At 37.5% G+C, this 24449-nt stretch overlaps 1 protein-coding gene across 2 annotated transcripts in view; it reads left to right on the top strand.

The window, feature by feature from the left end:
* The window catches only part of SAMD8 (sterile alpha motif domain containing 8), a 38335-nt gene that overhangs the window by 7563 nt on the left and 6323 nt on the right, over positions 1–24449 (top strand). For both annotated transcript variants that reach the window (XM_059899335.1, XM_059899336.1), the window contains exons 2-3: positions 10105–10697; positions 21703–21798. In XM_059899335.1, coding sequence (XP_059755318.1) covers positions 10105–10697; positions 21703–21798 — 689 coding nt within the window. The remainder of the gene's footprint in view (positions 1–10104; positions 10698–21702; positions 21799–24449) is intronic.

The following is a 24449-nucleotide window of genomic DNA, read 5'->3' as shown; positions in this document are numbered from 1 at the left end:
AAAAATTTCTCACCGGAGTCCATCCAAAAGATAAGAAATGTTTTGTTCCACTCTGTACAGAACAGTCAGCTACTTTAGTTTATCTGTTATCTATGAGTTGGAACTAAGTTTGAGTAATGCCTCTTGATGGTAAGATTCTGCATGAGTGGACTATTCTCTCAGTGCCTTGATAATAACATATTGACCTTTGATAACTAATTTCTTAATTGCTCATGATTTCAGAATAAACTTCTTTTAAATTTTATCTCAAATTGAAATGTTTCCTTTACGTACCAGTTAACATTTTGGACAAGTACCAGGCTTTGCATGCAGTGCTTTTTGATGTGGATCAAACTTTAATGACGTAGCTAGGAGTTAGTGTCTAAATAATATGTCAGATTTTTCAATTCTATTATTCTACTTCTATAAATCTAACCCAAGGCACTGCAGTACTATTTGTAATAGTAATAAAATTGTGAACAGTTGCCGACAGTGGAGAAATGGACAAATTATTGTATAGCCATACAATGGAATGTCCTTTTCAAAGGATAGTTTGATAACATTAGACAGGACTCATGCAATAATGTTAAGTAAAAATGATACAGAATTACCAATGGTATGATTTCTCTATAGAAATTTTCTCTATAGAAAATTCTGTGGATGAAAGATAAATAAAAAATTGCAAGCATTAGTTCTCTGGGGGGTACTTTTGAAATTATATTTTAAATGTTCTTCAACAAATATGTATTGCTTCTATATATTTTTCTGTCTTTTTATTGTAGAAGTGCATTACTCTAAAAGATCCAAACAATGCAGAAATTTGTAGACTACAAACTATAAAAGTCCTTCAGTCACCTACCTAGACAAAAGAAGTCCAGTTTATCAACTTGTTCTTTTATGGATTTTGCTTTTGTTGTCATATCTAAGAAATCTTTACCTAACCTAAGGTCAGAAAGATTTTCTCCTGTGTTTTCTTTTAGAAGTTTTCTAGTTTTAGATTTTACATTAGGTCTGTGATCCATTTCAAGTTAATTTTTTATATGTGGTGAGAGGTATGGATTAATATTTTTTGCATATGGTTATTCATTTGTTCTAATACGATTTGATGGAAAGACTATCCTTTCTCCACTGAATTGCCTTTGCACATCTGTAGAAAATCAGATATCCATATGTATGTAGGTCTATTTCTGGATTCTCTATTCTGTTCCATTGATTTGTATATCTTTATGCCAGTACTACTTTGTCTTGATTAGGGTAGTATGATAGAATTCTAAAATGACCTCCAGTGACCTTTGTATAGTGGGAAGGACCTGTGAGTCTGATTATCACTCTGTGATTATGTTATATTATATGGCACAGTTGACTAAGAAAGGGAAATTATCTTAGTGGACCTGACCTCATCAGCCAGCAAAGGACTGGGCTTTTCCTGGAGAAAGAGATTCTAAGTACAAGGGGGATTCAACAAAGAAAAAGCTGCTGGTTTTCAGAATAGGAGGAGGCCCTGAATGCCAGTGGCCACTAAGTTTACAGTAATTTGTTACACAGCAGTAGAAAACGAACACTGTATATAGTAAGTCTTGTAATTAGCTATCTAATCTTATTCTTTTTCAAGGTTGTTTTGGTTATTCTGTGTCCTTTGCATTTCCATATCAACTACTGAAATAAGTTTATCAGTATCTATAAAAAAGTCTGTTGGGATTTTGATTGGGATTCCATGAAATATATAGATCAGATTTTGGAAGAACTGATGGATGTCAATGAAAAATTAACCAGTCGATCTAAGAAAGAAACGGAAAATTTTATGTGAGCCAAATTGAGCACTGTAACCCAAGAACAGCACATCAGAAAGCTCTCAGAGCTGTTCCACCAATAAGAAGTGTAGGCATAGTTATATAAGTTTTTTTGAGACAGAGGGCTGTACTTTAAATGACGTTTTATTGACAGTTACACGCTCCAGATCTAAAAGTTGTGTGGCCCCTTACAAGATCAAGAAGGAATGTTATCTCTTTTTTTTTTTAATACATTTATTTATTTATTTATGGCTGCATTGGGTCTTCATTGCTGCATACGGGCTTTCTTTAGTTGTGGCGAGCGGGGCTAGTCTTCGTTGCAGTGCGTGGGTTTCTCATTGCAGTGGCTTCTCTTGTTGCGGAGCACGGGCTCTAGGAGCATGGGCTTCAGTAGTTGTGGCACATGGGCTCAGTAGTTGTGGCTTGTGGGCTCTAGAGCGCAGGCTCAGTAGTTGTGGCACATGGGCTTAGTTGCTCCGCGGCATGTGAGATCTTTCCGGACCAGGGCTCGAACCCGTGTCCCCTGCATTAGCAGGCAGATTCTTAACCACTGCACCACCAGGGAAGTCCTGGATATATTTTTGATAGGCTGATTGTTGGATAAGCGAAAGAGAGGTGACAAGGATGATTCAGTTTACCAAGTTCTAAGGTGGATTCTTTTTTTAAAAGAATATTTTCTTGTAAATCGTTCTTTTTTTTTTAAATGTTTATTTATTTATTTTTGGCTGCGTTGGGTCTTTGTTGCTGTGCGCGGGCTTTTCTCTAGTTGTGGTGAGCAGGGGCTACTCTTCGTTGCGGTGCTTCTATTGTTGTCCAGTGGCTTCTATTGTTGCGGAGCACAGGCTCTAGGCACGCGGGCTTCAGTAGTTGTGACATGCAGGCTCAGTAGTTGTGGCGCACGGGCTTAGCTGCTCCACGGCATGTGGGATCTTCCCGGACCAGGTCTTGAACCTGTGTCCCCTGCATTGGCAGGAGGGTTCTTAACCAGTGCGCCACCAGGGAAGCCCAAAGGTGGATTCTTAACCACTGCGCCACCAGGGAAATCCCAAGAAGGAATGTTATCTTTTAAGGAGTTGTCTTGCTGGTGCTAGGAGAACGTTGCTCTTTATGGCTGAGCAGGTATTTATGCCAACGCGGGAGGTTTGGTTGATGCGTAATACAGATGCACAGTTCTCAGTAGTGGGGAGAGAGGAGGCCAAAGGGCAGAGAAAATATTTTTGTGTTTGAATTCTTCTTGTCTGGACATAAAATATGAATTTTATTTCACAGCATTTTTATTTTCTTAAAAATTTGAGTCTTTTGACCCACCCATGTCACTATTTATTTAGATCTTTAATTTCTCTTAGCAATGTTTTATAGTTTTTAGTGTACAGATCTTTCCCATGTTTGGTCAGATTTATCCTTGGGCATTTTATATTTTTTGGTGCTATTGTAAATGGTATTATTTTGTAAATTTCAATTTTTTGATTGTTTATTTCTAGTATATAGAAATACAATTGATTTTTGTATGTTGATATTAAGCCATCTTGCTAAACTAATTTATTAGTTCTAGTAACTTGTGTTTGTGTGTATGTGTAGATTCCACTGAATTTTCTACATAGATTATCATATTGTCTGCAAATACAGTTTTGTTCCTTCCTTTCCAATCGTATGCCCTGTATTTCTTCTTCTTGCCTTATTCTACTGGTTAGATTGCTCAGTGTTTTACCGAAATGGTGAGAGTAGACAGTCTTGCCTTGTTCCTGATATTAAGGGGAAAGCCTTTAGCTTTTCATCATTAAGTATGATGTTAACCATAGGTTTTTCAAAGATGTCCTTTATCAACTTGATGAAGTTTCTCTTTATTTCTAGTTTGCTGAGAGTTTTTCATCGGGAATGAATATTGGATTTTGCCAAATGCTTTTTTGTCTTTTGAGTTATTGTGTGGTTTCCCTGTTTTAGCCTATGGTGAATTATTTTTATTTTCAAGTGTTAAACTAACTTTGCACTCCTGAGATAAACATCACTTGGTTATGTTGTGTTATCCTTTTAAAATATTGTTGGATTTGATTTGCTAAGATATGTTTAAATTTTTTGCTTTCATCTTCGTAAGGGCTATCAGGCCGTAGTTTTATTTTCTTGTAACGTCTTTGTCTGGTTTTGGTATCAGGGTACTACTGGCCTCATGGAATGAATTCAGAAGTATTCCCTCCTCTTCTGGAAGAGTTTTATTTTAGTAGTCCATTTCTCCCAACTTTTGTGCTATTGTTGACATATTTTACTTACATATTTACCCATATATCTACCATTTCTGGTATTCATATTTTCAAATGATGGCATTTTTGTTCTGCCTGAAGGACTTCCTTTTCACATTTCTGGTAGCTCAGGTCTGCTCGAGATGAAATTATTCAGTTTTTGTGTGTCTGAAAAAGTATTTGTTTTACCTTTGTTTTTGATCAACATTTTACTATTCATAGAATTATAGGTTGATCATTTTTTTTCTTTCAGTGTTTTAAAGACATTGTTTCACTGTCTTCTAGCTTGCAGTGTTTCCAGTGAGGAATCTGCTATCATTCTTATCTTTGTTCCTATGTGTATAATGTGTGTATCCTCTCTTTTTACTTTTAAGATTTTCTCATTGTCATTGATTTTGAGTAATTTGATTATGATATGGTGTGGTATAGTTGTATTTGTTTGTTTGTTTTTTATTTATTTATTTTTGGCTGCGTTGGGTCTTTGTTGCTGTGCGCGGGCCCTCTCTAGCTGTGGGAGCGGGGGCCACTCTTTGTTGTGGTCCACGTGCTTTTCACTGCGGTGGCTTCTCTTGTTGTGGAGCATGGGCTCTAGGCACGCGGGCTTCAGCAGTCGCGGCTCGCGGACTCAGTAGTTGTGGCTCGTGGGCTCTAGAGCACAGGCTCAGTAGTTGTGGCGCACGGGCCCAGTTGCTCTGCGGCATGTGGGATCTTCCCGGACGAGGGCTCGAACCCGTGTCCCCTGCATTAGCAAGCGGATTCTTAACCACTGCGCCGCCAGGGAAGCCCCGGTGTGGTATAGTTTTTTGTGTGGTTCTAATGTTTGGAGTTTATTGAGCTTTTTGATTTGTGTTTATAGTTTTCACCAAATTTTGAAAAATGTTAGCCATTGTTACTTCAGATATTTATTTCTGTCCTCTCCTCTCTCTCTCGTTGTTTGGGGACTACCATTATGCATCTATTAAGTTGTTTGAAGTTGTCCCATCTCTCACTGATATTCTTTTCATTTTCTTTTTTTTTTTTTAATCATGGTAAAATATACATAACAAACTTATATTTTAACCATTTTTAAGTGCACAGTTTAGTGGCATTAAGTACATTTACATTGTTGTGCAACCATCACCACCATCCATTTCCAGAACTGTTTCATTATCCCAAGTGGAAACTTTGTACCCATTAAACAGTAATGGGTATTTGTCTCCTACTGCTCAGTCCCTGGAAACCAACATCTACTTTCTGTCTCTATGAATTTGACTACCTCATCCAAGTGAATCATACAATATTTGTCCTTTTGTGTCTGGCTTATTTCACTTAGTACAATGTCTTCAAGATTCCTTTTAAAGGCTGAATAATATTCTCTTCATTTTAAAAAATTCTGTTTTTCCTGTGTTTCATTTTGAATAATTCCTATTGTTATGTCTTCAAGTTTACTATACTTCTGCAATATCTGATCAGCTGTTAATCCCATCCAGTGTGTTTTTTATTACATATCTTGTAATTTCATCTCTAGAAGTTTGAGTTGGATCTTTTTTATGTGTCTATATCTCTATTTAACTTTTTGAACATTTGTAATACAGTTATCATAACTATGTTAATTTCCTTGTCTGATAATTTTATTATCTGTGTCAGTTCTGGGTCAATTTCAATTGATTTTCTACTCATTATAGATGAATTTTTCTACTTCTTTGCATGCCTGGTAATCTTTGGTTGGTTGCCAGACATTGTGATTTTACCTGTTGGGTGCTGAATACTTTCTTATTCCTATTAATATTCTTACGCTTTGTTGTGGGATGTAGTTAAATTACTTGAAAACAGTTTGATCCTTTCGGTTCTGCTTTTAAGATTTGTTTGGCTGGACCAGAGACATGTTTAGGTTTAGGGCAGGATTTCTCAATATCAGCACTATAGCACTTTGGGTCAGATAATTCTTTGTTGTGAGGGGCTGTCCTGTGCATTGTAGAGTGTTTAACAGCGTACGCAGCCTCTAGTCTTTAGATGATCCCCTAGTTGTGACAACCAAAAATGTCTCCAGAAATTGCCAGATATTTTGGGGGGGCAAATTGCCCTCAGTTGAGAACTACTGTTTTAGGGTTAATTTTGCCTTACTGCTATGGAAAGATCTTATTGTGTACTCTACCCAGTGCCCCACGAATCATGAGATTTTTCATTTTTTTCCAGTCTGGTTGTTTATAGTAGGCACTTTTAGTGGTCTTGTGTGAATACTGGGCGTTATTGCCTCTAATCTTTCTGGGTGGTTCTTTTTTCAGTCTTGTTTGGTTTCCTCACGTATATGTGCTGATCAGCATTCAGCTGCCTATTCAAGGGAGATCCTTTGCAAATCTCTGGAGTTCCATCTTAGTCTGCTTGGGCTGTTATAACAAAAATACCATAGGCTGGGCAGCTTAAACAACAAATCTATTTCTCGCAGTTCTGGAGGCTGAGGAGTCCAAGATCAAAGTGCCAGCAGATTTGGTGTCTGTGAGGACCTGCTTCCTAGTTCATAGATGGTCATCTTCTAGTTGTGTCTTTACATGACAGAAGGGAAGAGAGAACTCTCTGGGGTGTCTCTTATAAAGGCATTAATTCCGTTCACGAGGGTTCTGCCTTCATGACCTAATCACCTCCTAATACTATCCTATTGGGGGTTAGAATTTCAACATATGAATTTGGGGGGAATATAAACATTCAGTCCATAACAAGTTCTCTGTCTGTGTATCTTTCTCCTCTCTAGTATTCTATCCCAGGTACACTAGCCACCTTGATTTCCCTAGACTCTCAGTTCCTTTGCAACTCACCAGGTCTGCTGGGCCTCGCCCAGTTTATATCCTGTACCACTCATGGCTGGGGCAGTAGGGCTCACCTTGTTTCCTACTCTCAAGGATCTCCTTTGTTGTCTGGTGCCCACTGTCTTGAAACTGGTTTTCTCCCCATATATTTTATCTATTTTTTGGCTGTTTCAGGTGGAAAAGTAAATCTGGTTTCTCTTATTGCATCTTGGTCAGAAGCAGAAGTCTCTTTAACTGATAGTTGATTCATATTAATTATTGGTTAAAGCTGAAAGTATTCTGAAACATTTACTTACCTAATTTCTTCATTATGTATATTTGTATGAAACTTATAGCTGTCATATTCTTCGTTAAAAGTCTCCTGTTCCCTGTAGTTCCTATGGTACAATGTAAATATTAAATTTCCTTGAAGCCTTTTATCATCTGTTAATATACCTCTTTAATGCAGGTTTTCATAGTGTTATCTAAATATGGGCCTCTAACTGTATGTAGTAGCATACAGTTAACGGGTGTGCCCTGACCTGATGAAGCACAACAGTGCAATGCGTCATGCTTTTAGGGCATTGCCACAGCAGGCTCAAAGACTTCCAGGAGGCTTTCTAGCAGCTAAAACACCAGCATCAAAGCCTGTTTGTTAGCCACATTGAGGGTATAAAGAACAGATTGTTAGCCAGATTGAAGGTGCTATAAGACAGAAAAAAAAAATAACCATGAAAGAGATCATTTTGAGCATTGTGTGAGATGAAACTACTGAAGAATAAGGCTAAAAGGATGGGGGTGACTTGGAGCCCGTTGGTGGTAAGCTGTTAGAAAAAGGAGAAAGGTAGCAGAATAGAAGTAAAATGACAGAAGGAATCTGGCCTTATTTTGTATGAGAAGAGCTTCTCATACTTATTACATCGTAATTGTTGCAGAGTTTGTAGCATGTGCTTGTTGGATATTCAGGGATATTCTCTGAAATAATTTATTCAGAGAATACCTTGGGGAAAAGATATGTATGTAGTGTGTAGGATGAAGCCATCTGGCTATCTATATGGGCTAAAACATAGCAAAATCATTTAAAATGGAACTATATATATGTAATACATGATATAAAATTATATATATCAATGTGTATAAATTCCATGAGTTGAAAGTGAATAAATCATAATTCCTTGGCCTTTGGGGTGGCACTGATATACTGTAGGTAAAAAAAAAAAAAGTTGAGTATGATTTTTTGTAGCTCTGCAGTGTATAAGAATTAGCCTTTTAAAATATGTCCTTACAGATGCATGTACTGTTAATTTTTTAAGACTGAAAAGCTATTGTGGATTAATACTATTAAAAGCTCTGTTTTGAAACACTGTGATTTAAGGTTTCCAAAAACTAGGATTGCTTTTTAGTAATTAAGAAACAAATATTTAATGGGCATGTTTCTTGTTGGCTGAATACTTTTGATGGTGTAAGAGGTACTTAGGTAGTTGAGTATCTGCCTTTTTCAGGTGATTTTAAGTATTCATGGCAAGAGTTTGTGTGGATAGAAGAATGCAGAAGTAGCAGCTTTTTACTTTCCTTAGCATAAGGAAGCATAGAAAGTTTTTCATAGCCAAAAATGCATGTTGTAAGGGAATGATAAGCACTAAAATCAGGAATTACTACATCTGAGAGGAGAGGAAGGGGTTGCTATCAGGGAAGGACATTCACTTGTATTGATGTTTTGTTTTGCTTTTAAAGCAAACTTTTAAAATGAAGTTCAACGTATGTAAAGTGTAGATCATACGTATACAGATTGATGAATTTTCACTTGTATAACTAATACCCAGATTAAGAAACAGAACATATGTATTGGCACTGTTTGGTTTTTTTTTTTTTTTTTTCTTTCAAGCTGGGTAGTGGGCACATGGGTGTTTGTTGTATCATTCTTTCTCCTTCTTCTTTTTTAATGCTTTAAAGTTTACCTACTGTGGGTTTTTTTTTAATATATATAATATTTATTTATTTATTTTGGTTGCACCAGGTCTTAGTTGCGGCACGTGGGCTCCTTAGTTGTGGCATGTATGTGGGATCTAGTTCTCTGACCAGGGATCAAATCCGGACCCCCTGCATTGGGAGCGCGGAGTCCTATCCACTGCGCTACCAGGGAAGTCCCCTTGCTGTGTTTTTTAAAAATCATCTCAGAAGGAAATATGGTCTTTAGAGATATGGAAAATGTCAGAAAGCCCACAGGCTTTAGTAGCTGAGAAAGTACTTTAGGGAACTAGGTTTTTTCTCCACGTAGGCCTTTGTCTCCCGTATATCTGATAAAGTTTATAAACCTGATATAGGCCCAAGTTACTGAACATTTTAGAATGGAAAAAGAACATAAACAGAACTGTGTGGGATCAAAGTAGTAAAAATTATTAGTACTTTTTGAAACAGCACATTATTGGCCTTTTATAATTGCAGTATAGGGAATTCCCCAGGGGTCCAGTGGTTAGGACTCCGTGCTTTCACTGCTGAGGTCCCTGGTTCAACCCCTGATCAGGGAACTAAGATCCCGCAAACCACGTGGTGAGGCCAAAAATTAAAATTAAAAAAAAAAAGGAAATACTATAATTGCAGTGTAAAATATGGCCCCTCAAATTTATGGTACATTGAAATGTTTTATCACTAAATCTCAATGATAGTTTAAGAAGAAAATTCCTTTTTCAATTCTGTAATGGAATATTCAAGGTATAGAAAGAAATGAGCTGTTAAGATATTTATAGATATTTATATCTAGTAAAGGCTTTATATTTGTTATAGAAATTATTTGTATAGTAGATAGAAATATGCTTAATCTAAGGGGTTTCCTGCAATTAGTTATCTATGTGCCTTTGTGGGGTTGTGTTGTTTTTTGGAGGCGGGGTGGGGGGGATACTTATTCCAAGAACATGAAGATTTCTGAAATTTGATTTATTTTTACGTATAACAAATCTTTCTATATATCTCATTTTATGAAAAGTGTTGAGTTATTTTTCTCAATTGTTCTCACCAGTAGGCTTTTTCTAATTAAGTTACGGCTTGCTGTGGTGTGGAAAAGCCATTTGTAAAATATTACCAAAAAAACATTTTGTAAAAATGTTCTGTCATTAGCTTTCTTTCTGCTATTGGGGTTATATGCATATAATTATTAGAATGTTAATCTGTTGAAAACTACTCATTAATGAATAATTTTTGTTTCTTTTACTCTCGTCCGGAAGCCAATAGGGCAGTGTAGATGAATTACTGTTTCTGATGTGTTTACGTTTATTTTGTCTTCAAAGGAGTTGTTAGGACACCCTGAAATTTTTGTTTTATTTTCCTGTTTTCCCTTGACAGGGAGTGGAAGAGGAAATGGCTTTTCCTAATCAGCTCTGCATTCGCCGCTGGACTACCAAGCATGTAGCTGTTTGGCTGAAGGATGAAGGCTTTTTTGAGTATGTGGACATTTTATGCAATAAGCACCGACTTGATGGAATCACATTGCTAACGTTGACTGAATATGATCTCCGGTCTCCTCCTCTGGAAATCAAAGTCTTAGGGGACATTAAAAGGTTAATGCTGTCAGTCCGAAAATTGCAGAAAATACATATTGATGTTTTAGAAGAGATGGGATACAACAGTGACAGTCCCATGAGTTCCATGAGCCCTTTCATCAGTGCTCTTCAGAGTGCAGAGTGGCTCTGTAATGGGGAACCTTCACACGACTGTGACGGACCCATCACTGATTTGAATTCTGATCAATACCAGTATGTGAATGGTAAAAACAAACATTCTATTCGAAGATTGGACCCAGAGTATTGGAAGACCATATTGAGTTGTATATATGTTTTTATAGTGTTCGGATTTACATCTTTCATAATGGTTATAGTGCACGAGCGAGTGCCTGACATGCAGACCTATCCACCACTCCCGGATATATTCTTAGACAGGTAAGTTTTGTTTCTAGTTGCCACGTTTGTAGAAGATAGCTGTACTAGCAGTGATAATGATATATTCATGATAATTACGTTGTTTATTATTGTTGTTTTGGTTGATATATACTTCCCATTTGCTTTATCTGGTAGTATATAAAGATATGCTTTAGAATTGCCTTTTTCCCTTAGAGTAAACTAGACCTTAAGCCTAGATGAGTAGGAAGAACCACTGCTTAATTTATTTTTCTACAGCTATGTTATAGCTCCTTGGGCACTTCAGATTTTAAAAGGGTTTCCTGGAATGTTATATGTAATAAATGGAATTTGTTTACTTTTTTAAAAAAAAAGATGAACAGGGTTTTGCTTCTTTTAAAAATATGGGGAGGTCTCATGTATCATCAAATAAATTAGAACTATCATAAATACAAACTGATTCGTGGAAAGTATTCTGTTTTTATAAATACTGAATACATAAAAAAGAATATAGTATATTATATGAAAAATAAGAATAGAACAAAACTCAAAACTATTAGTTTTTATATTTGTGGTTTTAAAAAATCTTTTTAAAGTTTGTAGTGCTGTCTTATTTGTTTTTATAAAACGTGCCCTTCTGAAAGTGCCTTATAGTATATGGGTTTTTTTTAAATGAAATGAATTAAAATGTCCACGTTAAGATGGCAGAATGACATATATATAACATTTTATTCTCTCTCAAGCCCTGACTAAAAGTATAGTAAAGAAGTTGTGTTTGTTTGTTGGTCTTAAGTTGTAAACTTACAAGGAAAAGGTAGATAAGAGAGGAGAAAACAGCAATACATTTTTGGGAGTTTGAAAGCAGATGGGTGAGGGACTTCCCTGGTGGTCCAGTGGTTAAGACTCTGCACTCCAATGCAGGGGGCCCGGGTTCGATCCCTGGTCAGGGAACTAGATCCCATATGCCACAAATAAAAGATCCCGTATGCTGCAACTAAGACCCGGCGCAGCCAAATAAGTAAATGAATATTAAAAAAAAAAAAAGAAAAGCAGATAGGTGAGTGGCAACTAGCAGAGCTAAAGTAACCTAATTCTAAAGCAGCAGTCGGGAAAACTGAGAACCAACACAAACTATCTTGCAGATTTCTCAAAGCTCTGGATACTGTGGGTGAAAGGGTGGTGCTAAAATAAGAAAGCTGTTTAAGAAGCTGTTAGATCCCTATATCTCCTTCCCTGTTCTATCGTACACAATTTTTCCAACAGAAGACCCTAAGGAAGTAAGGAAGACAGCACGTGGATATCTGATGAAAGAGTACTCTAGGCAGAGGAAACAGCGAGGTGCAGGAATCCTGAATTGGTAGTAGGCTTAGCATGTTTAAGGAACAGCAAGTGAGAGATGGAGAGAACAGTTGGAGATGAGATCTGAGAGGAGACAGGAGTCCAGATTTTGTAGGTACTTGTAGACAATTGTAAGGACTTTAGCTTTCATTCTAAGTGAAAAGGGAAGCCATTGGAAAGCATTTAGGAGAAGAGTAGAGTGATCTAACTTCCATTTTAAAAGGTCACTCTAATTGTTGTTAATAGAATAGCCCGGGGGTGGGGATGGGAAAGCAGAGGTTAGTTAAATTATTGAATTCATCTAGACAAAGATGGGGTGGATTGGATGAGAAGAGTAGTGGTACATACATATATATGTGGGTGTGTGTAGATATACATATATGTATGTATATATATGTGTGTGTGTGTGTGTGTGTATGTATATACATACAGGCAACAAGATTTGCTTATGGATTTGCATGTAAGGTGTAAGAGAAAGAGAGAATTCAAGGATTATTCCAAGATTTTTGACTTGATCATCTGGAAGGATGGAGTTGCCCTTTATAGAGGTGGGAAGACTGTGGAAAGACCTGACTTGGAGAGAAAAATAAGGCTTTGGTTTTAGACATGTCAAGTTTGAAGTATCTTTTAACACCAAATCAGAAGTCAAGTAAGAGATGGAAAGATGAGTTAGTGTTCAGGGAGATCTAGGCTGAAATTTGGGAGTTACAAGTGTAGGTAAAGCCATGATATTAGATAATGTCTACTAGGAAGTGAGTTTAGAAGGGAAAAGAAGATTGAAGATTGAGCCCAAGAACAGGTATAATGTTTAGAGGTCAGAAAAGTAAGGCAAAACTAGTAAAGAAGAAGACTGAGGAGGTCAGGGCAGAGAGAGTGAGAGAGTATTATGGAAGCCAAGTTAAAAAAAAAAGAAGTATTTTAAGAAGACAGGAATAAATTATAATTAGCTGTGTCAAATGCTGCTGAGGGGTCAAGTAAAATGAGGATAATTGACCGTTGACTTTGACAAGAGTTAATAAGGGCAAAAGCCTGATTATAATGGGTTCAACAGAGAATGTGAGACTGGAATTTACCTAAAGGTATATCTCCACAAATATGAAACAGCATATGGACAGAGTTATTCATTGTGACATTAATTGTAATATAAGTATTGGAAATAATCTAAATGCTTATCTATGGAAAACCGGTTGAATATACTGTGGTACACCTATACAATAGAGCACTGTTTAATCATAGAAAAGAATGAGGAAGATTTCTATGAACTGATGTGAAATGGTTTGTAGGAAAAACTCAGTAGCTGTGAAGCACCATGAGCATCCAGATCATGGTTTCTAAATACCAATCTGTACTAAAGGAACAGACCAGGGCTCCTTAGAGAAATGGCTAATTTTAAGTCTGGGGCATGGTAAGCATAAAATTAGCCTGAAACAGATTTTGTGCCATAAAGCAAGGAAGTGGAACCCTATCAAAAGAACATATGAGCTGGTTTTAAGGGGCTCCCACTGATCAAATTAGGACAGTTGGAACATCAAAAAGCATAATGATGGTAATGGATTATAATATACTGAGAAAGAAAAAGAATCTATGAACCCATAGTGATAAACAAAACAAACAAAAAGTGGTGGACTGAGAGGGGAAGTTCTTCAAGGGAATTATAAGGGAAGTTGAAGAGCCATAACCAAGCGCAGTACATGAACTTTAATTGAATCCTCGATCAAGAAAAAAAAAATACTGCTATAAAGGACATTTTAGGGACAGTTAGGAAAATTTGAATATGGATGGCATATTAAATGACACAGTTTAACACTAAATTGGTGTTACAGTTTCCTGGGTGTAATAGTGTATTGGGTTATGAAGAGGGTATCCTTCTTCTTAGGAGATACATGTTGAAGTATTTAGGGGAGAAGTGTCATAATGTCTGCAACTTATTTTGGGAAGGGTTTAGTCTCCTCCAAGAGTGTGTATGTGTATTTAGGTTTGTATAGAAAGAGGGAAGTAAAGCAAATATGGGAAAATGTTAATTATTGTAAATGATAGATTTAAGTGAAGAATACAAAGTATTTATCTTTCAGCTTTTCTTTTGTTATGATCAGAATTTTTCGAAGTAAAAAAATTGGGTAAAGAAATGAGAGAGAGGAAGAGAATGGGAAGAGAGAAATTGGAAACAATCAAGTCTTACAAGCCCTTAAAAGTTTTTCTATAAGGGCAACAGAGAAATGGAGTTGTATTAGAGAAAGGAGGAAAGGATATGGAGTCACCAGGGTTTTGTTTTGGATGGGCTATATTATACAGCATGATTGTTGTACTGATGATAGGAATGACCCAATTTAGAGGGAAGGAGATACTGTTAGAGGAAAGAGAGGGTATAATTGATGGAATAATATCCTTGAGTAGATGAAAAGGGGTAGGATCTAGTGGGTGGGAGAGGCTGGTCTTAGGCACAGGGTCTATTAATTCATAACAGAGGTGAAGACAGAAAATATGGAAACAGAGATATAAGGTTGCTAGATGTTATGGTAAAGCATGAGCAAGTCCTCTGCTGATTGTTTTTGTTTCCTCTGAAAACAGAGATTTAGAAGAGAGAGAAGGTCGGAGCTTTGAGGAGAAAGGATGAAGTGTAAAATAGTCATCTATGAGAGTGAATAGACTTGTGTGATGTAGTAGCCCACTAAAGACCTCCTTGAGGTTAATAGTCACGTTGATATTGTGTGTTTTTACCAGCCTCAGTCAACTGCACAGATACAGGTATAGAATAGGTAGACGATTGGACTTAAGTGGGCTTGAAGTTTTGCTAGGCAATGCAATGAAGGAAAAAGAGGAAAGGGAGTGATTATAATGACTAACCATGGACATAGGTAGATAAGGAGGGACAGGAGGATATGAGGTAGGTGAAGGACAGTGAAAGTGTTATAAGATCTATGGATTTGGGGACTCAGAATTATTGAAGTTGGAGTACTAAAAGGAATAAGATGGAAAGACAAGAGGTGTTGGTTAGTATAGAATTCTTGACATTGAGATTATGAAGAAGAATCTTGATAATGACAAGATCGAGTTTATAACCGTGGATGGTGGGTCGCTGAAGTAGAGTAAAAGACGAGGTCATAGGAGGAGAAGTAAAAAGAGGAGTGAGAAGGATATATACCACAACAGGAGAAGTTTTGGAGAGTGACAGTGAACCAAAAACTAAAATCTCAAGAAATCAGAGAATGGATGCTGAGGTTCTATATGACTACGAAAGGCATAATGGGAAAAAAGAGGGAAATGATTGATCATGAGGATTTTATTTTAAAGTGTACAATTCAGTGGTTTTTAGGATATTTACAAAGTTGTGCAACCATCACCACTAATTCCAGAACGTTTTCAACACCCCAATAGACTCATATCCATTATCAGTCACACCCCATTTCCCTCCTCCCTCCAGACCCTGGCAACCACAATCTACTTTCTGTTTCTATTTCTATGGATTTGTCTATTCTGGACATTTCATATAAATGGCCATTACAGCATGAGGCCTTATTTTGTGTCTGGCTTCTTTCATTTAGCATAATGTTTTTAAGACTCATCCATATAAGTAGTATGCATCAGTACTTCATTCCTTTTTATTACAGAATATTATTTCATTGTTTGGATGTACTACATTTAGCTTATCCATTCATTAGTTGATGAAGGTTTGAGTTGTGTCCACTTTTTGGCTACTGTTAATAATGCTGCTATGAACATTCATATACAAAGTTTTGTATAGACATACGTTTTCAATTTGCAATGGGGGTTTGAAACCAAATTTTGCCTAACAGTCTACAGTGCCACCAGCTACAAAGCCCTGTGCTCTTAAGTATCTAAACTTTATTCACAGGAGAATGGTAGCAGGTGCTGGCAGCATTCCTCCTATATCCCCTCAGATCTCTTTTCCATTTTCTTGCACATTTATACTCCCAACATCCAGCAATTGTATGTCTTTGTTGGAGAACTGCTCTTGGGCTGCTGGAATACACTTTGCCTGCTTAAAAAGAGAGCCAAACATACTTGGAAATTTACATTCCTTCAGCAGCAGCCCTTAACCAATAACTGATGAGGTGGGGTATAAATATTTCATTTCTCTTTGCCCTAATTAGGACAACTTTTAGGTTGGACCTACACTGTCTCCCAGAGTCCTCGCAGGGTTGAGCCAAAGTTACCCTTGCCTGAGTTTACCACAGGGCTTTGCTTGACGTCTCACTCTTGCCTTGCTTCCTTGCCTTCCTGATCTCATTTCCCCACTGCTGTATATTTTCCCTTGGGAACATTCCTAATAACTTTCACAGTGATCTTTGTTTCAGAGTCTGCTTCTGAAGCTTACTTGACACAATTCCAAGAGCTTCAGCACATCATAAACAAAAAATTAGGAGATAGAGATGCTTCTAGAGGCAAGCCCACTTATATGTGAGGAGGGATAGCTAATAACCATAATAGAGAAAACAGAAGCACTATAAAAAGCACACATAAATAATGGAAAAACCACATTAATCTGGGGCTTCACTGCCTTTCATTTCTCAGTAGTCTCTGAGGTCATTACCATGTCCGGTGTAATAATCAGTGTTCACAGTGATGACTCTGAATTATGAAAGAAAATTAAATTCTATCCAGAAAAAAAAAGGCATAACATGTATAATGCATTTTAGAAAGCATTGCATCAGAATAAATATGAGATATTGAAAACACATTTGACAATTTCCTTACAACACTTCACTGAAAAAGAAACAAGAAAAAGTGGGGGTGGGGGCCCCCAATAATCCCATGAAGGCAGTAGCAGTGATAATAATGAAAATTTGGAAAGTAGAAAGCTAAGTGTCTGTTGTGAGGTTGGGAGTGGGGACTAGCGGTGCCCAAGAGGTGAGTCTGTTTGTACTGCAGTGCTCCAGAAAAACCCTCAAAACAGGAGGCATCAAACATCTCTCAAGACTGGGTATAGATAGGAGCTAAATATGGGAGAACTGGTTGAAAATCAATTTAAGACCTGTTCTACTGCAACAGAAGACAGGTGATTTGTTCTCCAGAGTAGTTGAATGTGAGGGACTCTAGACTCGGGGACACCATGCCCAGATGAGAACAAAGGTACCTGTTTTCATTGTATTTTCAAGGTGATTAACTGTAAATCTAGATCACAGAGACTTCCAGCTCCCTTCCTTAAGTAACCAGACTAAGTTCCCAGCCCCAGTCATACCCAGCCCCAGTCATACCCAGCCCCAGTCATACCCAGCCCCAGTCTTCCAAGCAGGAGAACAGATTCCTCTCCTTGGAAAACCTGCACAAGAGAAAAGGACTACAGATACTGTGGTAGGAGAGATATCCCTATCTCATCAACTAGACCTCTGTTCTATCACAGTGAAACCCATACTTCACAACCTCAGTCCATGCACACAGAGCATCACATTATTTTTTTTTTTAGTACTTCCCTGTCAAATATGAATGGTCAGTCAAGAATCACCAGACATTTGAGGAAAACAGATCAATGCAAATAGAAAAAAAGCAAACTGGGAAACACAAAATAGGGAGCAGAAGAACACTTCAAAAAAAATAACCATTCGTATACTCACAGATAAGAGATATTGCATTCTATAAGATAGTAACAGTAGACTATGAAAAAGGAAAATTCAGAGAAAAAAAGCTTTTGAAAAATAAAAAATGAAAGTAGAAATTTAAAATCCGGCAGGATAATTGGAACATGGATTTGATGAAATTGCCCAGCATGTAGAGCAGAGATAAGAAGTAGAGGAGGAAAAGTAAGATCAATCCACTTGGCCCAACAGTGGAAAAAATAGGGGTTTTAGGAAGAACATAGAGAAAATGAAGAGGAAGATATTATCTAAGCTATAATAAAAGGAAATTTCTCAGAATCAAAGAATGTGACTTCCTAGTTTGAAAGGGCCAACTGAGCACCCAGTACAAGAAATGAAAAATTTCAGAACACTAGGTATAGACAGAAGATCCTAAAAGCTTCTCAAGAGACAAAACAAGTAACACACAAAGATTGGAAATCCAAATAGCATCAAACTTCTTAGCAACCGTGGAAGTGAGATGACAATGGAACAAATGCCTCTAACGTTCTGAGACAAAATAATGTCTAACCTAAAATGTTCTGCCTAGGCAAACTACCAAATAGACATAAGGCTAGACCCAAGGGTATTTTAAAATTTGCAAGTCTCAAAAAAATTTACTCTCCAACCCCACAGCTACTAGAATTGCTAAAATGAAAAAAATTGCTAATGACAAGGCCTGACGAGGATTCAGAGCAACTGATGCTCTCATACTTTGCTGGTAGAAATGTAAAATGGTACAACTGCTTTGAAAACAGTTTGATAGTTTTTTAAGAAGTTAAACATAAACTTAACATAGGACTCAACAGTTTCATTCCTAGGTATTTACCCAAGAAAAATGAAAACATACGTCCATGCAAAGACCTGTATGTGGTCTTTATTCATAATCACCCAAACCTGGAAATAGCCCAGAATACCCATCAACCTGTGAATGAACAAGGAAATTGTAGACAAAGAATAGATAAAGAATTAATTGTACATGCAATAACATGGATGAATCTGAAACATATTACGCTGAGTGAAAATAGCCAGATACAAAAGGTATTTGGACAAATACTGTGTGATTGCATTGATATGCCATTCTAGAAAAGGCAAACCTATAGGAATCAGAGATCAGATCAGTGGTAGCCCCCCAGCTGGAAGTGAGGAAGGGAATTGACTACAAAGGGACACAAGGGAACTTTTTGGAGTGATGAAAATGTTGTCTTTATTGTGGTGGTGATTACATGACTGAATGTGTTTGTCAAAACTCTTTGAACTGTATAGCTAAAAATGGTGAATTTTTCTGTTTGTAAATTAAACCTCAGTAAATCTGACATAAAAAAACAAGTTTATCCTCCATCCCTCCTCTGAGAAAATAATTCATGGATACACTACATCAAAACTAAGGAGTAAACTGAGAAAGAGGAGGACATGGGATTCAGGAAACAGAGGATCCAGTATAGAAAAGAGAAATTCCCAAGATGAGGGTTAAGTTTTATTCCAAGAAATAGCCATGCAGGAGGGACTAGAAAATGCAGCCTTTCTAAAGAAGGAGCTCTAGGAGAGATTTCTCCAAAGGAAACTTTGAAATTGATAGAATAGTCTGAAGATGAATTGGTGATAGGCACACAAGAAACAGAACAAACTTTTTTTTTTAAGTTATTAGCTCTGGAGAATTGTAAGAAGTTGTGTGAGAAAGGGATTTAATCTTTGCGTTCCATTGTCTTAGCTATGAACTATACTTAAACATTTCATCAAGTAAAAGCCAAAAATTATTTTAAACAAAATTATGAAATAATATTGAGAGCATGGGAGAGAAAGAGAGTGTGTGTATGTGTGTGTATGTGTTTTTGTGTGTGTGACTAGAAGATATAATGTCAAATAAAACGGAAGAATGAAAGTGACTGCCTCTGGAGAGCAAGAATTAGGTTTATGCTGGGGGTGGGGCAGAAAATTACTTTTACCATAAACACTGTAAAACTATTTAAAATATATACATATGTATATGTATACATATGCACACGTACACATATATAGGTTTTGTTTTTGTTTTTTTTTTAATTTATTTTTGGCTGTGTTTGGTCCTCGTCTCTGTGCGAGGGCCCTCCCCAGCTGCGGCAAGCGGGGGCCACTCCTCATCGCGGTGCGCGGGCCTCTCACCATCGCGGCCTCTCTTGTTGCGGAGAACGGGCTCCAGACGCGCAGGCTCAGCAGTTGTGGCTCACGGGCCCAGCCGCTCCGCGGCATGTGGGATCCTCCCAGACCAGGGCTCGAACCCGTGTCCCCTGCACCGGCAGGCAGACTCCCAACCACTGCTCCACCAGGGAAGCCCCTATATAGGTTTTTTTAATGTTCATTTAAAAAGTTTAAATTTTTAGAAGTCATTTAAAGGGATCTTTTATCTGAAAATTTCTATTATGTGAAATAACCCTTTCCCCCATAATGCCAGATAAATAAGGCAGCAATAGATTAAAAATTCACAAGAGGAGGGGGCTTCCCTGGTGGCGCAGCGGTTGAGAATCTGCCTGCCAATGCAGGGGACACGGGTTCGAGCCCTGGTCTGGGAAGATCCCACATGTCGCAGAGCAGCTGGGCCCGTGAGCCACAATTGCTGAGCCTGCGCGTCTGGAGCCTGTGCTCCGCAACAAGAGAGGCCGCGATAGTGAGAGGCCCGCGCACCGCGATGAAGAGTGGCCCCCGCTTGCCACAACTAGAGAAAGCCCTCTCACAGAAACGAAGACCCAACACAGCCATAAATAAATAAATTAAATAAATAAATAAAGCATGACACAAAATTAAGAAAAAAAAAATTCACAAGAGGAGTCTTTATTTTCTGAGGTAACAGGTAAAAGATGAGTCCCTGAATGAAGACAATTGACTCTCTTCAGTTACTCTGAATAAAGTTTGGAGTAGACTGTTAATATCTTTAAGACTTCATGTCTTCTTTTTAAAAATACCTTTATTTCCTTAGTTATAAAATTAACATGCAATTGTATAAAAATTTTTAGTGTAAATTTACAAAGAATAAAAATAAAACTGTCAATAATCTTACCACCCAGAGATGACCTATTTGGACTAATTCATTTCCATCTCCTCCCTTCCACCACTCTCCTCCTTCTTTTCTTCCTCCTCCTCCTTTTCTCCTTTTCCTTCCTTCTTCTTCCTTCTTCTTTTTCTTCATCTTCTTCTTCTCCCTGCCCCCTTCTTTCTTTCTTTTTAATTGAGAATGTGACATGTCTTTTACTAGTGGGTAATCACAGGAGCTGTGGATTTGGTGAGGAAAGACAACAATGGAAAAGATAGAAGAAAACAAATATAAAACAAAGGAGGGCAGAGAGAGAAAGAAAGGAGTAAAACAAAACAAAAACTCTGTTTACTTGCTTGAAAACAAAATATACTAAAAAAAAGAGTAGTTGAGTTCAAGCCCTGACTGTCTGGATTCTGAAATGAGCACACCATTTAAGAAGTGAGCCTTTTTCCCCCTGTCTTTTGGGGGCAGTCCTGTATACAGGTCTGCCATGCTATATGGGAAAGGAGGAAAAAGTTGTTATTTCTTTACAGGGAACCATGACTGGGAATCACAAACAACAAAGAGGTCCTGGTAAATGAGGTACTTTATGAAATAGTTTTTTCCCCAGGTTCTCCAGATATCATCTTCTAAAAGAGGTAGAAGTTAAAGAAAACAGGGACTTCCCTGGAGGCGCAGTGGTTAAGAATCCGCCTGCCAGTGCAGGGGACATGGGTTCGATCCCTGGTCCAGGAAGATCCCACATGCCGTGGAGCAACTAAGCCTGTGCACCACAACTACTGAGCCTGCGCTCTAGAGCCCACGACCCACAACTACTGAGCTCACGTGCCACAACGACTGAAGCCTGCGTGCCTAGAGCCGGTGCTCTGCAACAAGAGAAGCCACCGCAATGAGAAGCCCGCGCACCGTAACAAAGAGTAGCCCCCGCTCGCCGCAACTAGAGAAAGCCTGCATGCAGCAACGAAGACCCAACACAGCCAAAAATAAATTAATTAATTAATTTTAAAAAAAGTTAAAGAAAACAGTTTTAAGGTCATTATTAGCAGAGTATCTTACTGACAGGGTGGCGCCATTTACATACATATACTTCTTGTCAGTCCAAAATTTAAATTTTTTTCTGTTCCAGCGTTCCTAGAATTCCATGGGCCTTTGCCATGACAGAAGTATGTGGCATGATTCTGTGCTATATTTGGCTCCTGGTTCTTCTTCTTCACAAGCACAGGTACCTCTCTTATTCCATTAAAAGACTGAAAGTGTTTTGACTGTCTTATGCAAAGGTCATCAAACCTTGTTTCTTCCTTTGCTGTTTCCTTGTTACTTTCCTTCTCTAGTCATTGTGACATTGTAATTACTGACATAGGAAAATGTTTGGGTTTGATCAACAAAAGAGTCAGCCTCAGGTAGTACTTACATATTTAGTAATATTCTGAAGGTATTTTGCAGGGAAGGATTAGAGATGACGATATTCAGCCATGGGCCAACCACGACAATCTAAGTCTAGCCTTGCCTTTCTTTGGAAACAAATTGGAAATGTCACTTTCTATAGAAGGCTAGAAACTCCTCCAAGGGACAGTCTTTGGTCAGATGTTTGGGTGGAAGGAATTATTCTCTGCTTGGAGGAGGCGCATTAAAAAAGAGGTCATTTTGCACACTGTGCACATCTAGCAAGTGTAGTTTACTTCAGATGGTATAGAAGATTGCTGAATAAGGAAGGTGCTTCTTTTGCACTTTCACAAGAGATATAAAGGGAAGAAGTTTTCTGCATTAAAAAAAAGGAGAAAAAGCATAAGAGGAGGCTACTTTCCTACTTCAATGAGGGGAAATTATTTAAGTAAAAGAATAAGGCATAGTGTGGAATCTAAAGAGTAATACAAATGAATTTATTTACAAAAGAAAAGCAGACTCACAGACATAGAAAACAAACTGATGGTTACCAAAGGGGAAATGGAGGGGGGAGGGATAAATTAGGAGTATGGGATTAACAGAGACATACTACTGTATATAAAATAGACAAACAACAAGGATTTACTGTATAGCACAGGGAACTATCTTCAATATCTTATAATAACCTATATTGGAAAAGAATCTGAAATATATATGTGTGTATATATATAAATATGTATATAACTGTATCACTTTGCTATACACCCGAAACTAACACAATATTGTAAATCAACCATTCTTCAACTAAAAAAAAAAAAAGGCATAGTGAAGAAAAAAAAGATCTGATAAAGTTGTGGGTCTGCTATCCATTGTCTTTGGACACTGAAGAGGAATAGGGACACTTTCGTGAATTTTTTATTCTTTCTCCTCACCAGGGAATGCTTGAGGTAAACCACAGTGATGGGCTTTAGGTCCTAAGCAGCAGTTATTTCAGTGCTTTGAAGGTGAAAAGAAGGGTTGATGATTGCTATTCTTGTCACACTTTTAGGCCATATTGCACTTCATTCTCTCTCACTTTGCAACAATATTTATAACTGGATTGCTTAAAACCAGAGGTGGTTTAAAAACACATGTATCACTGCTGCTTTCTGGTTTAACTTTGCCTCACAAGACCCTGTAGATTTGAATTTATCCACTCTTCAAAACAAGAAAGAGTTTACCTTATATAGGAAACCTTGGTAGGTTTAGCAAAGCGTAGCAGTGACCAGCTAAATGCAAGTTTTGATGTTTAATTAGTCAAAGAAAGTGTTTCTCAAAGTGTGGTCTTTGTAGCACTTTCTAGAATCACCTGGGCTCTTGTTAAAATTCAGATTCCATGTTGTCTTCCTCAAAAAGCTCACAAAATGATAGCGTGGGAAAAAGAAGGCAGAGACTTTTGCTCTGGACTTTCCACCATATGGTAAGAAGATTCACCATAAATCCTGTGTTAAGAAAGGATTGCATCACTGAACTTGCAGGAAGAAAGGAAAATCTCCAAGAGCCCCAAACACACAAACACATGAAAAAGAAAACACAGAAAAAATAATCTGTGGTGTACAATCAGAGGAATGAGTAAGCATCTCTGAAAAAGCATTCCACTGGTTGTAATGCCAGAGCTAAGATAAGGAGACTAAGCCTTAGGTATGTAACAAAGTTGAGTGGCTGATACCAAGACTCCCAGATTAAGCTGTGGATTTTGGAATGGGCTAGAGTGTTCTCAAGTCAGTAGGGCTAACTGGGTCTCAGAAGAAACGAATTTAATTCTTCTCTGGATGACAGTATATTCAATTTAGGCTCCTGTGTTTTCCCAAAATATTGGAGAGCAGGGCTATTAAGAAAGGTGAGAAGTGGTAGAATCCTCCTGCTTTGAGTTGGGACCCTCTCCATTCAGTGTTACTTTTTCTCTTTCTTACCTTCTTTTCTTCTTTTTTTACATTACCACTGCTACACTCTAGAAGTAGTAGTGAACCAGAAATGAAGCAAACCCTGCAGGGACTGAAACCTAGCTTGAAATAATTTCAGTTTCTAAAATTGCATTAAGGTGACCCCAGATTGTTAAAGCCCATAACCACTTGCCAAAAGAAATATCAAATCTCTCTTTGGGAAGATAATATAGGCCTAAATTTAATTCTAAAATTTTTTATATACAATATCTGGCACTCAAGTAAATAACTAATAAAGGGGTACATAAGTATATAAGAGAATATGATCAAAATTTAAGAGAAACAATAAATAATGGAATAGACCCACTGTGGATCCGGAAAATGGAGGTACCAGATACAGATTTTAAAGTAACTCTGCTGACTGTGTTCAAGATAATTTTAACAGAGAATGAAATGGAAACTCTAGAAGTAAACACATTTTTTAAAATCCCTAAAATTGAGAATTCAGTAATGAGTATGACATCAGGTTGAATCCAGCAGAAGAGAGAATTAATGAATCAGAAGATAA

Source organism: Balaenoptera ricei, chromosome 16 (assembly GCF_028023285.1).
Source record: "Balaenoptera ricei isolate mBalRic1 chromosome 16, mBalRic1.hap2, whole genome shotgun sequence".
Taxonomy (NCBI): Eukaryota; Metazoa; Chordata; class Mammalia; order Artiodactyla; family Balaenopteridae; genus Balaenoptera; species Balaenoptera ricei.
This window is presented reverse-complemented; position numbering and strand designations above follow the sequence as displayed.